The sequence below is a fragment of the Myotis myotis genome, unplaced genomic scaffold, assembly GCF_014108235.1.
Source record: "Myotis myotis isolate mMyoMyo1 unplaced genomic scaffold, mMyoMyo1.p scaffold_m19_p_9, whole genome shotgun sequence".
NCBI lineage: Eukaryota > Metazoa > Chordata > Mammalia > Chiroptera > Vespertilionidae > Myotis > Myotis myotis.
The window spans coordinates 39,130,027-39,147,055 of record NW_023416401.1 but is presented as its reverse complement, the minus strand read 5'-3'; the positions used below and the strand labels follow the sequence as shown (position 1 = coordinate 39,147,055).

The following is a 17,029-nucleotide window of genomic DNA, read 5'->3' as shown; positions in this document are numbered from 1 at the left end:
TGCCTCTTGCCCATAACTTGCCTACCTTTCAATGGACAGAGCTTGGGTGGAGAAGAGACCAACAAAGCAAAAACACAAAGCAACTGTATGTGATAGTGAACACACTGGGACAGTTCTCAGAAGGGAGCGACTGTTGATGCCAGTGTGATTCCATGGCCTGAGCTTGCTTAACTGTAATATCCAATATGTCAATATTTCAATACAAAGGATCCAAGATGGCTAATCTTTATTTTCAAAAATAAAACTCTTATTTATTTTCATTGATAGTATATTTAGCATACAGCTTGTAGGTCTTTGGGATTGATGCCATAAAATATCAAGACCTGGGTATGTACAATGTTGAGATGGTTCTTCTTAAAACATTAATCTCAATGCATCATCCTCAGTTTCAACCAGAAATCTGTGAGAACTGATGAAAAGGAAAAATCCAATTGGTGGGGGAGCATGAGGGTAACTAAACAGTGATACAGATGAGCAAGACAGAAACATGGCAGAGATGCCACCCAACAGGACAATAAAATTTCCAGGTGTCAGATTGAAATGAATCAGTTAAAGGCACAAAGACAACCCATAATATTGATGACAGTGTCAGATTACATCATTTTTCGGGGGGACAAACGATCTAGGATGGATAATTTTGTATCTGATGATAACCTAAAAAAACCCACCTAATCAAATTTATGTAGGACACTATTCTCTATTTTTAATGTTATGATAACTATAATTATCAGAAGATAAAGCATTATGTTAGTCAGCTTCTTGAATTCTTGTGCTGTATTTTACAAACCCATGACCATATTTTGTTAAAAGATTCGGCCCTGGGGAACTAAGAACATGTATTGGCGGAGACTCACCGTGCTGTCCAGCTGTATCCAGTGAACTTCATTGCTGGAGCTGATTCGTGACTGTTGGGTCTGTAGAGTGTATGGGAAGGAGCTAACCTGGAGCACCAAGAGGTTAAAAGCTTCTAGAACTTCTCTGCAATTAATGACTCTATCAGCCAATCCATGGCTAGGTTCACCATGTGACAAAGAACCCGAAATGACACTGTAAAGATATTGAAAGTCATATTAAAACATCCTAATCAGACTGATTAGATGCAGAAGCTGACATCAAAATGGAGGTAACTTTTTAGCTCCTTTTTTTTCTTCATTTTAATTGGGAGTAGGAGTAGAAGCAACAAACAATTGATTTGGAAGAGCAAAAAGTGTACTCCTTCTTACCCCTTTCACAAAGGTTTCAGGGATTTTTTTTTTCCTTTTTTCAGTTTGCTCCTGGTCTATATACCTCAATGTGTAAACTCAGTTATCCAAGCCAAGGATATCTAAATCCACAGTGGAGAGGGATCACTTTAGTTTGAAAGCTCACCTGAATGAGGGAGTTTTTCCACCAAAACATGTTTCTTATCACTGTCCAATGGTCTGTATTCCCTAGAGTCGCCTCAAAGCTGCAGGGGTTTCCAGGGTGTTAATACCACTCTCCTTCCTCCCTCAGAGTTGCTAGACCAGCGATTTTCAACCAGCGTGCCACAAGAATTTTAAAAACATGCAATACCTGACTATTTAGTCAGGGGCACTGACTTCTTTTCCTTTAGATTGTCAAGTAAAAAAATGACAACAGCCTACACAACAACAGTCATTCAGGATGAATGAATCAAAATTATACCTATTCTTTTTGTCAGATCAGCAAAAAAATATTTTTGAGGTGCTGCAGAGTTTTAGTAATTAGTTTATGTGTGCCATGAGATGAAAAAGGTTGAAAATCGGTTTGCTGGACTGTAGGGAGGGCTCCTCTTACCCCTCTGCCCCATGGCCAACATTTTCGTATCTCTGAATCATTTCAGTTGTGTACAATTTGGATTACCAGGTTGCCCTGGAAATCTAGGGAATTAAATGCAGAGAGACCCAATAATTCTCAGAACTATTACCCCAGTTTCAAAGACTAGGTATATAAATAAGGTCAGCGATCTATTTCTGCTTATAGAACACTAGAGGTAACAAAATAGGATGTGGGCAAAATTCCTTTCCTTTTTCCTTCTTCATTCCCTCCCTCCTGCACCCCCCCTGCCCTTTCTCTCCTAGACCTAATAAGATATATAAGGTTACTTATACCTATATATGGCTCTAAATTTTATATTGTGGAGTGCCAAATACATTCTGGCTTCTGAAAAAGCACTTTTGCAATTCTGGCATTTTTAGCACAGACCAAAACACTTCCAGATTCTTAATCTCATTGTGTCCTGAAGAACAGAAAATCTATAAACATTTAGTGGCATTTAGTGCTTGAGGTCTATTTAACCCCTTTAAATTATTTGCCTTATTAATCCATAGGAGCAAAGATACTCTGTACCAGATCATTACTGAAAGTTGGCCCCACCTTTTACTGTCACATTTACTGTTCTTCCATTAATAAGTCCACCCAAAGAGAGGCTATTTTCTTGTTTAAACTGATAAATTGTGGAAGGTCTCAGATCTGCTCTCAGATCATTAAAGTGGCATCTCTACTGCTGTTAATGGTAAGAGGGAAAAGAGAAAGGCAAAGAAAAAGAGAAACAGTAGGAGAGGCAGGAACAGAAGAGAAGGCAAAAAGAAAACAGGAAAAGAACTGGGAGGAGGAATGGTGGTGAGAAGGAAAGCACATGGCCCTTCTGGGAGCTCATTAACCTCAACCTCCTCGTTGTCACGTTTTCTCTGAAGCAGCCAAGTTCCACAATGCTCTTAAGATGGTATTTTTAATAGAAATTTGTAAATTCGCCCACAGTACATTTAAGATAAAGTGATAAGAAAAGTTGAAAGAGCAAGGAAAGGGTAGGAATAAGTTGTACATGAGAAGATGCCAAATAGTAGGGTCCCTGGGTTTTCAAATCATCACCTTTTAAATAATTTATTACATAACTACTGCTGCTGTAGAAGGAATATTGTATTTGCTCACTCTGAAGCAATCACCTCGTTAGTTCCACATGACAGTTGTCATGAACTAGCACAAACAGTGTGTACGGGTTCTGTCTCACTCTTCTCATGAAAACTTCAAACTTGGCTTGAATCTCATTGTCTAGACGAACAACATACTTCTCTGCTCTCTGATAAGCCGTTCCATTTTCCTCCAGACCCAAGTCTACAAGGACACCTGCCAAGAAGAAAAGAGTTATATATAAATGAGGTAAACTTAAGTTCAGTGTCAACTTATATACTGGGTACTAATCACATAGAGAGGTTTGCAGAACAGATATTTTTTCTTTTTTTTTTTTTTCATATTCCCCTCCACAATTTTGAGATGGACATATCAGATTTTCTTTTCTTGAGAATACCACACCCCACACACAAACTCCCACTCCTCCCACAAATGACAGCAGGAAACGATCTAATACATTAAGTAGAAGCAGTTCAATGTAGGAGCCCTCTGTCTATTTAAATATGAGGTGCTGCTGCTAACAGCTAGTACAGGACACTCAAAAAAGTAAAACTTTGGGTTACAGCTCGTGGCCAAATTAATATAATAAGTCTTCCTTACCCCAAATTTAGCAATAAAACATATGTAAGAAAAAAAAAAAAGAAAATAACATGTGAGGTCTAAAGATGCCACAAGTAGATTATGAGCTTTTTAATTTAGTATTTTACTCATTTTTATACAGTGACATTCTGCACAGTATCTAGAGTATGGGAATCCCACAATAAATGCAAAATTATGTACCAAATTAATAAAATGAACTAAATTACCCACTATTAATATATTCTCAAAATGTTAGAACTTAATGAAACTTCAGTACTGTATCACTATTTCTGTCTATAATAAAATTACTTCTACATGTAAACATCTAAAATAGTTTTAAGCACACGAAACTGTTCTTGGTATAATTAAAACACCAATTCCTCCTTTAAAATGAAGAGACAAAGTGGTAACTATATGAGAAGAAGGATGTGTTAACTAATCTTAGTGTGATAAATATATATTTAAAAAAACATGTATCAAATCATCACAATGTACACCTTAAATTTACACAATGTTATTTGTCAATTATAGCTCAATAAAGCTAGGGGAAAAACGCAAACAAAATAAGGGCACACAACCCTCCACCCCCCAGACACTTAGCTGCATGGAGGGCAAGTGAAGCCCTCTGAGATGAGAGCCTGGTGACTCAAGCCCATGGCCCTACAAGCAGGAGAAGGAATCAGAAGGTTGATTTGGGGGTAGATATGCCACATTTGGGGGTTAGATGTGGTCCTTGAGGACCAGCCCTCATTTCAGGGGCTGAAGGATATCTATTTAGAATCTAGTATCAGTCTCACCTTCTAGCCTCAACTGTGTGAAAAAAAATTAAGAATATAATTTAAAAAATAAAACAAAGAGACTTGAATTAATTGTTGACTTAGTTTTATTTAACTAACTTTTCTTTTAATATAAAGCCAGCTTAATTAACAACCATGTGCAATTAACATCTAGATGCTATAATATAAATAGTTCTAACTGGTATTTTTTAGAATTAGGACAAAGGTGTTACCACATGAAAAATTTGTCCCATAAGAAAAGGTGGACTAAAACCAAGATGGCGGCATAGGTAAACACCGGAGATTGCTGCTTAGCACAACCACTTCAAGAATACAACTAAAAGACGGAACGGACATCATCCAGAACCACAGGAAGGCTGGCTGAGTGGAAATTCTACAACTAGAAGGAAAGAGAAAAGCATACCGAGACTCAGAGGAGGAGCGGTGCGGAAGTAAAGTACAGAGGTAAGAAGGCGCGCACGGAGAGGGCTGGCGGCTGAGGACACGGTTGTCTTTTTCAATCGGTAGGGAGTCTCAAGCTCTGAGCTCCAGTTCCAGGCGAGTCTCTGGGGACCCAGACTCAAACAGGAGAAACTGGACTGTCTGGCATCGGTCAGAACTCGAGGGCAGCTTTCTCTCGGAGGTGCTTGCAGCGATTGTCAGGACACTGAGAAGTGGGGCCTCTGAGGGCAGCCATAGCTGCTTGCCCGCCCTGTTGATCCCCTGGGACCCCCGCCCCGCCCAAGCTGTGCGCCGTCTTTTGCATATGAAAGGCCTGGCCCTTTGCAATCTGAAAATTACCTAACAAACTTGCAGCTGGCCCAAGGCCCCAGGGCAACTTGCATTGCTTCACAGCTGAGCTCATGCTGGGTAGCCTCAGGCAGAGGCTAGATTAGCACCTCCTTAGAGATCCAGGAGCCAGTGTGCCTGGTGTTCAGAGTGGGACCATCCAGATTGCAGCTCCTCAGATCCATAAAGGACACACTCAGGGGGCAGACTCAGTGAGCACCAAAGCCCCACTGAAGCAAGTCTTGCCCCGGAGGGGTGTCTCCAGCACAGAAGTTCTCCCACTGCAGACACAGCTGATTCTCAGAGCCAATTGGCCTGGAGGTCAATTCCTCCCAGTGATACTGACAACAATCAAGGCTTAACTACAGCAAGACTGTGCACAAAGCCCACAAGGGGATACACCAAGAGTGTCCACCTCAGGTAATTGTGGAGGCTGAGCCACTGGGCCCTATAGGACACCTAGCACAGAAAGCCACTCTATGAACACAGAGAAGCATAAAAAATGCATAGACAAAGAAACAGGACACAAATGACAGAAATGGAGGAAAGAAAACTACTGGATATAGAGTTCAAAACCACACTTTTAAGGTTTTTCAAGAACTTACTAGAAACCGCCGATAAATTTAGTAAAACCCTCAAAAAGTCTGGTGAGACCGCCGATAAATGTAGTGAGACCCTCAGGAAATCTAGTGAGACCCTCGAGGTTATGAAAAAGGACCAACTAGAAATTAGCATACACTGACTGAAATAAAGAATATTATGCAGCGTTCCAACAGCAGACTAGAGGATTGCAAGAATCAAGTCAAAGATTTGAAATGCGAAGAAGCAAAAAACACCCAACCGGAAAAGCAAAATGAAAAAAGAATCCAAAAATACGAAGATAGTGTAAGGAGCCTCTGGGACAGCTTCAAGCGTACCAAACATCCGAATTATAGGGGTGCCACAAGAAGGGAGAGAGAGCAAGATATTGAAAACCTATTTGAAGAAATAATGACAGAAAACTTCTCCTACCTGGTGAAAGAAATAGACTTACAAGTCCAGGAAGTGCAGAGAACCCCAAACAAAAGGAATCCAAAGAGGACCACACCAAGACACATCATAATTAAAATGCCAAGGACAAAAGACAAAGAGAGAATCTTAAAAGCAGCAAGAGAAAAAAAGTCAGTTACCTACAAGGGAGTACCCATTGTACGACTGTCAGCTGATTTCTCAACAGAAACTATGCAGGCCAGAAGGGAGTGGCAAGAAATATTCAAAGTGATGAATACCAAGAACCTACAACCAAGATTACTTTACCCAGCAAAGCTTACATTCAGAATTGAAGGTCAGATAAAGAGCTTCACAGATAAGAAAAAGTTAAAGGAGTTCATCACCACCAAACCAGTATTATATGAAATGCTGAAAGGTATCCTTTAAGAAGAGGAAGAAGAAGAAAAAGGTAAAGATACAAATTATGAACAACAAACACACATCTATCAACAAGTGAATCTAAAAATCAAGTGAATAAATAATCTGATGAACAGAATGAACTGGTGATTATAATAGAATCAGGGGCATAGAAAGGGAGTGGACTGACTATTCTTGGGGGGGAAAGGGGTGTGGGGGATGCGGGAAGAGACTGGACAAAAATCATGCACCTATGGATGAGCACAGGGGGGGGCAGTGAGGGTGGAGGAGGGGGGTAGGAACCCGGTGGAGGGGAGCTATGGGGGGAAAAAAGAGGAACAACTGTAATAATCTGAACAATAAAGATTTAATTAAAAAAAGAAAAAGAAAAGGTGAACAGAGGTAATTTTGCTTTCAAACATTTTTCATTAGAAGACTTTCCTCAGAGATTGTTTTCAGTTTCCACCCAAGTGTAGTCAAATGTTGTATTTCCAAAAGCAAGCAAACATTTAATTTTGCAGGCATTCTGATTTTTTAAAAAGCGAATTGCTTTTAAAACTTATCCAGCATTCAATAGTGACTTAGCATCTAGTCTGTAGCAGGTATTGTGCTAGGCCTAGGAATATAGAGGACAGCAGGCCAAAGATCTTAATCTAATGAAGCTTATGGCGGAGAAGATGGATAATTCTGACAGGTGTGAAGTAGTATTTCATTGTGATTTTGATTTCCATTTCTCCCATTGGCTAATAATACTGAGTATCTTTTCATGTGTTTATTGGCCATCTGTATGTCATTTTTGGATAAATAACTTCAGATTCTTTACCCATTATCTTAATTAGGCTGTATGTCTTTTTATTATTGAATTATAATGAGACTTTAGATATTGTACATGTAAGTCCCTTATCAGAGATATGATTCAGAAATAATTTCTCCCATTTTGTATATTCTCTTTTCACTTTCTTGATAGTATCCTTTCAAATATTTTTAATTTCAATGGTGTCCAGTTTTTTATTGTTTGTGCTTTGGAGTTGTATATAAGAAACCATTGCTTAATCTAAAATCACAAAGATTTCTTCTAAGAATTTTATAGTTTTAGCTCTTACATTAGGTCTTTGACCTATTTTCAGTTACTTTTTGTTTGTGAGGTATGGAGTCAACTTCATTCCTTTGCATATGGATATCCAGTTGTCCCAGCACTATTTTTTGAAAAGGTTATTCTTTCCCAATTGAATGGTCTTGGCACCATGGTTGAAATTCAGTTGATCATAAGTAGGAGGGTTTATTTCTGGACTTTCTCAGTTTTATCCCATTGATCTATATGTCTATTCTTATGCTGGTACCACACTACTGTGATTACCATAATTTTGTACTAAGTTTTGAAATGGAGAAATGAAAGTCTTACAACTTTGCTCTTCTTTTTCAATACTTTTCTGGGTACTCAGGGTCCCATCAATTTCCATATGAATTTTAGGACCAGCTTGTCAATTTCTGCAAAGTAGCCAGTTGGGCTTTTGATAGAAAATGCACAGAATCTATAGACCAATTTGGGGACTACTGCTATCATAAAATATTAATTAGTCTTCAATTCATGAACATAGGGTATCTTTCCATTTATTTAGATCTTCTTTAGTTTTTTTTCAACAATGTTTTCTGGTTTTCAAAGTGTAGTTAACAGTTCTTTTGTCAGATATTTCCTTAAGTATTTTATTCTTGTTCATGCTATTATAAATGGAAGTGGTTTCTTAATTACATTTTTGTATCTCTTGTATCATTTTTGTGACTTTTCTGTAGATCTAAAATAAAACATTTTAAAAGAAGCATGACCATATCAAATATTTGCAACTAAAACATATACATTGCTGACAGAAGTGTTAATATAACCACCTTAGAAAAAATTTAGAATTATTTAGTAAAATTGAAAATGTACATAATCTCTGCTCCAACAATTCTATTTCCAGAGATACTCTTGTATATGTGTAATAGCACTGGCTGAAATAGTGAAAAACTATAAACAACCCAAATGTCCGTCAGTAGAATAACATCAATATAATATTCTCTAATACACAGTTCACGTTTGAATTTCACTAACTGTCCCACAGTTGTGTTTTATTTTTATTTTTTTAGGTCTAGGATCTAATCAATAATTAAGCACTGCACTTGGTTGTCATGCTTCTTTCCTTTTTTTTTTCTTTACTTGTGGACATTTTAATGAACTTCCCTCCATGTAGCTTCAGGCTACCAGGACACAGGCCCCACCTACACCCTAAATCTTCTCCTCGGCTCTTCTGCTGAAGAACTTGGCCTTCACAATGACAGGCTGCTTTGGGAGCTTTCCCTTCCCCAGAACCTTGTAGTAGCCCGATCGCACCACATCAATGATAGGAGCAGCTCCAGTCTTGCTCTTGGCAGCATTCACCCGTGTCTGCTCACTGACCAGGGTCCACAGTTTATCAGTTGGGCAGAAGCTCTGGTTCCTCTTTAAGCGGTAATGCCTCGTACCAACTTTCCCAGACACCTGGGTGATATTTGTCCACGTTGATCCTGTGATGATGCAAGCCACCAGGATTACCTTAGCCTCCCGGGTGCTTCCTGTGCTTGCTGAGGCAGCTGTGGCCCCTGCTCTTGTGCCCTGAAGTTTTTGAATCTTCCTCAGCCTGGATGGCATGTTGATGGCCGAGAAGCAAGAGTGGTTGTCATGTTTCTTTATTCTCCATAATTAAAACAGCCCCCTACTTTTTTTTCTTTTTGGTTTTTCATTGATATTTATAAAAATGCAGGCTGTTTTTTGTAGAATGCTACAGAATCTGAATTTTTCTGGGTGTGTCCTTTAGACCGAGGTTAAACATTTTTGGCAATTATACCTCATAAATAACTTTGTGTACTTCCCATTGCTCATAATGTCAACCTGACCCATAACTGGAGATGGCAAAGTTTGATTATCAGTTATGGTAGTGTCTACTGCCAGATCTCTCCACTGTAAAGATACTGTTTCCTTTTTGTAATTTTTAATATGTGGATGATACTTTAAAACTGTGTGTGAATATTTGTTCCCAAATGATTTTCCCCCCAATGGTTTTAGTATCCATTAATAATACTTGTCAGAATCAATAATTACATTGGTATTGCAAAATAGGAATTCTCTTATTCTATCATTTTCCTACATTTATTAGGTAGTATTATTTTATAAAGAAAGGCTTGCTCTTCCACCCCTCACATCTCCTGCCACTTTTTTTTTTTTATTACTATAGACTCATGGTTAAAAAAATCCAATAGGTTACAATCTGTTGCCATCATTTCTTTTGATATTGAAAATTATCTAATTTGGCCAGTAAAATCCCCTTCAAGCAGGCTGTTATGTCCTTTTGAAATGTCTCTATCAATCTTTGAGTACTTCCTCGCTTTTTGGAACAAGATATTCCAGACTGTTCCCATCTCACAGCTAGGACAGTTGGGAATGGTATTTATAAGCCAAGACCTAGATGTTAAATGTTCACATTGATAATGAGATGTCACCATTTTTAAGACCTTTCGGTGGACAGAGCTAGGAAACATTTAATTTTTTCCAAGTTATGAGTTCATACTTACATCTCCAATATAAATCTAAAAGGAATATTTCTTACTCTTTCCCATTCCATATTTGAGGTTCCCTTCTTTCATGTGAAAACCCTGGTGTTCAACAAGATTAAAATATTTATGCATTTGTTGGGGAAACCAAGATGGCGGCATAGGTTAACACCGGAGATTGCTGCCTCGAACAACCACTTCAGAGATATAACTAAAGGACAGAACGGACATCATCCAGAACCACAGGAAGGCTGGCTGAGTGGAAATTCTACAACTAGGAGGAAAGAGAATATCATACCCAGACTCAGAGGAGGCGCAGTGCTAAAGTGAAATACTCAGGTGCAGAGTGCCATCGTGGAGCGGGCTGGCGGCGAGGGCGCAGTTGTTGTTTTCAATCGGGAGGGAGTTTCAGACTCTGAGCTCCAGATCCGGGCGAGTCTCTGGGGACCCAGACTCAAACGGGAGAAGCGGGACTGTCTGGCTTCGGTCAGAACTCGAAGGCAGCTTTCTCTCCGAGGTTTGCAGTGGTTGCTGGGACTCTGAGAGGCAGAGCCCCTAGGGACGGAACTGAGAGCAGCCATAACTCCTTGCTCCACCCGCCTTGTAGATCCCCAGGGACCCGCCCCGCCCAAGCCCTGCACAGAGCCATTTGCCGGGTAGCCTCAGGCAAACGCTAGACTAGCACTGCCCTAGAGATCCAGCACAGAAGCTCTCCCACTGCAGACACAGCTGACTCTCATAGCCAGTTAGCCTGGAGGTCAAATCACCCCTGGTATTACCGACAATCAAGGCTTAACTACAACAAGTCTGCGCACAAAGACCACTAGGGGGTGCACCAAGAAAAGATAAAAAAATGCGGAGACAAAGAAACAGGACACAAATGTCAGAAATGGAAGATATAGAGCTCAAAACCACACTTTTAAGGTCTCTCAAGAACTGTCTAGAAGCTGCCAATAAACTTAGTAAGGCCCTCGAAAAGACTGGTGAGACCGCCGATAAATGTAGTGAGATCCTCAAGAAATCTAATGAGACCCTCGATGTTGTGATAAAGAACCAACTAGAAATTAAGCATACACTGACTGAAATAAAGAATATTATACAGACACCCAACAGCAGACCAGAGGAGCGCAAGAATCAAGTCAAAGATTCGAAACGCGAAGAAGCAAAAAACACCCAACTGGAAAAGCAAAATGAAAAAAGAATCCGAAAATACGAAGATAGTGTAAGGAGCCTCTGGGACAGCTTCAAATGTACCAACATCAGAATTATAGGGGTGCCAGAAGATGAGAGAGAGCAAGATATTGAAAACCTATTTGAAGAAATAATGACAGAAAACTTCCCCCACCTGGTGAAAGAAAGTCCAGGAAGCGCAGAGAACCCCAAACAAAAGGAACCCAAAGAGGACCACACCAAGACACATCATAATTAAAATGCCAAGAGCAAAAGACAAAGAGAGAATCCTAAAAGCAGCAAGAGAAAGAAACCCAGTTACCTACAAGGGAATACCCATACGACTGTCAGCTGATTTCTCAACAGAAACTATGCAGGCCAGAAGGGAGTGGCAAGAAATATTCAAAGTGATGAATACCAAGAACCTACAACCAAGATTACTTTATCCAGCACAGCTATCATTCAGAACTGAAGGTCAGATAAAGAGCTTCACAGATAAGGAAAAGCTAAAGGAGTTCATCACCACCAAACCAGGATCATATGAAATGCTGAAAGGTATCCTTTAAGAAGAGGAAGAAGAAAAAGGTAAAGATACAAATTATGAACAACAAATATGCATCTATCAACAAGTGAATCTAAGAATCAAGTGAATAAATAATCTGGGGATCATAATAGAATCAGGGACATAGAAAGGGAATGGACTGACTATTCGGCGGGGAAAGGGGTGTGGGAGATGCGGGAAGAGACTAGACAAAAATCGTGCACCTATGGATGAGGACAGTGGGTGGGGAGTGAGGGCGGAGAATGGGACGGGAACTGGGAGGAGGGGAGTTATGGGGGGAAAAAAGAGGAACAAATGTAATAATCTGAACAATAAAGATATAATTAAAAAATAAAAATAAAATATTTATGCATTTGTTATATCCTATGAAATACACAAATAGTTTTAAAATTATTAATACCACTTCCAACAATATAATGATTAAAATTCAAGATTTATTTGCAATTCTTTTTGCCATTAGGATATATCACATTGAGATTGTACAATAAGAAAACTGGCCGAAACCGGTTTGGCTCAGTGGATAGAGCGTCGGCCTGCGGACTGAAAGGTCCCAGGTTCGATTCCGGTCAAGGGCATGTACCTGGGTTGCGGGCACATCCCCAGTAGGAGATGTGCAGGAGGCAGCTGATCTATGTTTCTCTCTCATCGATATTTCTAACTCTCTATCTCTCTCCCTTCCTCTCTGTAAAAAATCAATAAAAATATATTTAAAAAAAAAAAAAAAGAAAACTGTATTCAAAAACACTTGAATTAATTCTTTTCAGTGTGTGGTTATCAATTTTATATGGAGTTAGGTTCATTTATTTCTGCTTGCATTGAATATTAAGTTTTTCTCTATCATTTTAATGAAATATTTTTGAATATGTAACTCTTTTATAAAGATCAAAAGTCAAACTATATGAAAAGTTATAGTCATCCATGCCTAACTCTTCCACCCCATATAGATAAACTTTTTCATTAGTTTCTGGTTTAGTCTTTATGTTTTGTTTTGTTTTTCAAAGTAGGCACAAAGGTGTGGAATCTGAAAATGGTCAGAAATGCTGAGAGAAATAGCTTATCTGAGAAAGGTCACTTTCTGTCTTCTTGATAATTTGTTTATCAGGATTCTATAGGATTAAATAAAAGTTTATATTCTAATAAATTATGAGCAAATCTGTCACATTTTTACAACTTAGTAAGAACTGGAGATCAGCAGTTTCCACCTGGTAGCACCAACAGATACTAAATCTTACTTTTGACATGAATGGAAACTTAGAAGGGAACAGTACTCTTCTTTTATGACATTTTGCAACTCACTGAGTTTTAGAGCCCACAGCAGTGGGGGATCACCGTGTTCCTGAAGGTGATTATTTTGTACCGGTGGAGCGGACATAAGGTGGTGCCCCAGTCATGAGCATCTTCCTCAGAAATAACCAACTCGAAAGGTCCCTGGAGAGAAACTTTCTTGGACAGCCAAGGACTCCAAGCAGCTTGAGTATAGCCACTTGTGCCCCTTTTTCTTTACTGAGGGCTATAGAAGCCAGATGGACTTCAGGAACACTTGAGCCCTAGCCCTTTGTGGGATTAGAGAAAAACAACATCATGTCCTCTGAGGCCCTTTCTCTCAAAACTTGAAAAGAGGAACAGCAAGGTTTTAACCATCTAGGGGCCTTGAAGGGAATGAAAACAAGGACACACACACCAAGTCCACAATACCTTGTGAGCACCAGTCTCAAAGGCCTTTTCATAAGGGTCAAAAGTCCGAATGAGTGGCCAGAACCCATCACTAGAAGGAGCTAGTGGGTCTCAGAGAAATCCAAAATGTTCAGGTGTTCCAGTACTCACCTCAGTGCTCCATGACCCTGCCTATTTGTTTGGAAAGAACAATGCATTCTAACTTGTACATTCCTATCCCTTGACATTTTATTAATAAATAATTTTATTTATAATTTTAATTTCTTGTTTTTATCATCAAGAAGATATCCTAAAGAAAAAATAAAACTGCTTTCAGTTTTAGCTGTTCATCTTCTCTGTGGATTGAACTAATTTCTCCAAAGGTATGGTATGCAAAAATATTCTAATGTTTAAAAGGATATCAAAATCAAGAAAATATTAAATTTTAGAGCATGCTAACTTTTTAAGTATTATGATAACAATGGCCATTCCTTCACCCTGGCAGTCCCTCTTTAGCAAATAAATACCTGGAAATTGAAATAGCTGGTTAAAATTCCTGCTAATCACTTTTTGTGCCCATTGCACTGGCGGACCCTTTGTCTTTTGGTGGCTCAGCTGGCTCCTTCTGTCTTTCCAGTGGGGGAGGGTTCTTTTTTTTTCCCCCCAGGGGGAGGGTTCTTAGTCTGGTTTGCTGAGACCTGTCTGTGTAGGTGTGTACCTGTGCTGTTTGTTTGGGTCAAGGAGGGAAGCAGCTAGACCTGCACAGAACGGCATTCTGAACACACAGATACCACTTCAGAAGCCTGTGTGACTGGCAGATACACCTGATACATACATATCTAAGGTGGGCAAAGTAGATTTCTAGAACATGGTTTAGACTTAATTTGTTTCTGCCAGAGGACTACCAAATCTTAAATAGTACTTCTATGTTTTCCTTTTAAAATAGATTTTAAATTAAATTAAACAAAACGTTATATAAAATTTAGTTCAATAAATATTAAGTGTCTGCTGTGTCATAAACAAGACAGAGATGTTTCCTGAGTCTTTTACTTCCTAGTTGAAGAGAAAGAGTATCTTAGAAGCTGAAGATACTGCAGGGAAGGAGTGGAGGTCACCTGTGCTGTCAAGAGTTCAGAAAAGGCCCGGCCAGCATGGTTTAGTGGCTGAGCGTAGACCTATGAAACAGGAGGTCATGGTTCGATTCCTGGTCAGGACACACGCCCAGGTTGTGGGCTCGATCCCCAGTGGGGAGTGTGCAGGATTCTCTTTCAATCAATGATTCTCTTTCATCATTCATTCTCTCTCTCTCTCTCTCTCTCTCTCTCTCTCTCTCTCTCTCTCTCTCTCTCTCTCTCTCTCTCTCTCCCTCTCCCTCTCCCTCTCTGAAATCAATAAAATTTTTTTCAAAAGGAGTCCAGAAAAGGATGAAAAGGTCATTGGTAACATTGGTGAGAGTCCTATAAGGGTAGGGGTGGGAAGTGGCGGCCCATTTCTAGGGTGTTGAGGAGCGACTGGGAGGTGAGGAAATGGAGATAACTAACAACAGGCGACTCAATAAGGTTGGCAGTTAACTAGTGAAGGATGAGCGGGAGAGTTAGGTAGGATTAACAGAGGCTTGTTTTGTCTTCCAGAGAGTGAGGCAGGTTTAAATGGATGGGATGAGCCCCAGGGGAGAAAGAAGTTGGAGGTGGTAATGACACGAGAAATAATAGTGTGAGTGCCACGAGGAGAAGTGGCATTTACAAGGTGGGAGAATCAGGCTGAAATAGAGGAAGACGGCTCTTTCACTGATCAAGAGGGAGGGGGCAAAGATGGATGTATATACAGTTATCTGAAGTTTTCTTCTATTGGGGGTGGGGGAGAAGAGAAGTTGGTGGCTTGATCATTTGCTAAAGGAGAAAGTTTAAGTTGGAAGTTTCGAGTGACAGAGTCTGCAATAGCCACTGTAGAGAATGGGAGAGAGAGCCAACCAAAGAACCAATCGGAAAGGTTGATTTTTTCCCCCCCATGGTGTATGTAGAAAAGGAGTCTGTGGTCTGACATTGGGGATATTAGAATTAAGGATTCCAGAGTCCAGCAGGGTCTGAATATGACTAGAGAGCAGGTAACTGAGGAGGAGTGCAGGTAAAGGTGCTTGAGGATGAGGAATGTACGGTACTGAGAAACTAGGATATTGACTAGTTGTCCACCTGGATAGAAAGTACCTCTGGATCTTGGGAAGACTTGAGAGGAAAAGCACACGGGGTGTTTTGTGAGTGGTTGGGGATAGCTAAAGAGCAGAATCAGATTCTGGAAATGTGGGGAGAAGGAAAGTTCAGGGTAGGAAAGAAGAAAGGAGAGAGAGAATTAAGGGCACTAATACAGAAACGAGAGCTGAGAAAGCATCCAAGATAAACTTTGTCATCTTGAAATATTTTGCCTGGAGTTGACCATGAATATTACAGTATTTACATGGTTTCTTAGCAAAATATGCAAGGATACAAACTCTTTTTTTCCAATTGAGAAATTAAAAGACATATAGGAGGATAACCTGCAGAGCTCATTTAAGCTTGCATTTTGTCTGCACTCAACAAAAGCAAAATAAATCCATTATCTGAACTAAAAAAAAAAAAAAAAAAAGGAAGTACCTCTGGATGGAAGCAGGTTGGGAGGCAGAGAAGACTGTGAGCCAGATGCCATCTTCTATACACCAGGCGTGGGCACTGGGCTAACTACTTATTTGGAAACTGACTTTAAGAATGCTAACTCAGGTATGTGTTCAGTAATATTTGTACAAAGGAATCTCAGGTGTTTCCCGAATCGACCTCTGTACAGAGTGATTTCCTAGTACTTTCTCCCTATCCTCTCGCCTCTGTCCCTTCCCAATAAATATTGCCTTTCTTCTGCTTAAACTTTAGGTGACTGACAAGGAGGTATAAGGTTAATGAGACCAGGAAAATATACTTTAGAATGTGAAAATGCCTTCATCTATTTTTTCACTTCCCCTTCTAACCTCTACTACCACCTTGAAATTTCTTTACATCCATTTGGGTAGAATAATGTATCTACCTATCAGCAGATGAAAATGTCTCTCTGGTTCTTTTACAGTCAGGCATGTGATGAGGTGTCAAATTGGCATCATTCCCCTGAACTGATAAAGCTTCCGTGACTGCATACTGCCCGTGACTCCCATTCCTGGGGCTCCCACCTACACCATTTTAAAAGCAGGATGGTGGAAAGTGTGAACAGTCACTAATACTCCCTGTTTTCATCCCACCCACCTTGAATTGAAAGTGCCTTGCATTTGTAATGCATGGATACTTAATGTATAGAATTCAGGGTCTCCTGAATTAGAAGAATTATGTCACAACATCCAATTTTATAAAATGAAACTGCTACTTCTACACTGATCACTCCAGCAGTTATAAGTCCATTTTGGGCAAACTTACAAATTTTTTAACACATTTCATTTCTTCTTTAATTCCTTAAATTCTTTCCATAACGTTTTCTTTTCCTCCCTGCCTCCCTTCCTGAATTAGAATGTAGTTGAGGTATCAAGTGCTTTGCCTTAGTGCTGGGTCTGCAGCAACGTGATGGTTTCTATTTTCACCTTTTTCTTCCAGCCACACAAGGGCTGCCAAGGACGTGGCCTTTCTGTGTG

The 17,029-nt window shown here is 39.7% G+C and overlaps 1 protein-coding gene across 1 annotated transcript in view; it reads right to left on the bottom strand.

The window, feature by feature from the left end:
• GREB1L (GREB1 like retinoic acid receptor coactivator) overlaps nucleotides 1–17,029 on the bottom strand; it is a 235,760-nt gene that overhangs the window by 37,420 nt on the left and 181,311 nt on the right. Inside the window, exons 18-19 of the mRNA XM_036322498.1 lie at nucleotides 2,946–3,126; nucleotides 855–1,047 (exon numbers count right to left, since the gene is read on the bottom strand). Of these exons, the coding sequence (XP_036178391.1) occupies nucleotides 855–1,047; nucleotides 2,946–3,126 (374 nt within the window). The remainder of the gene's footprint in view (nucleotides 1–854; nucleotides 1,048–2,945; nucleotides 3,127–17,029) is intronic.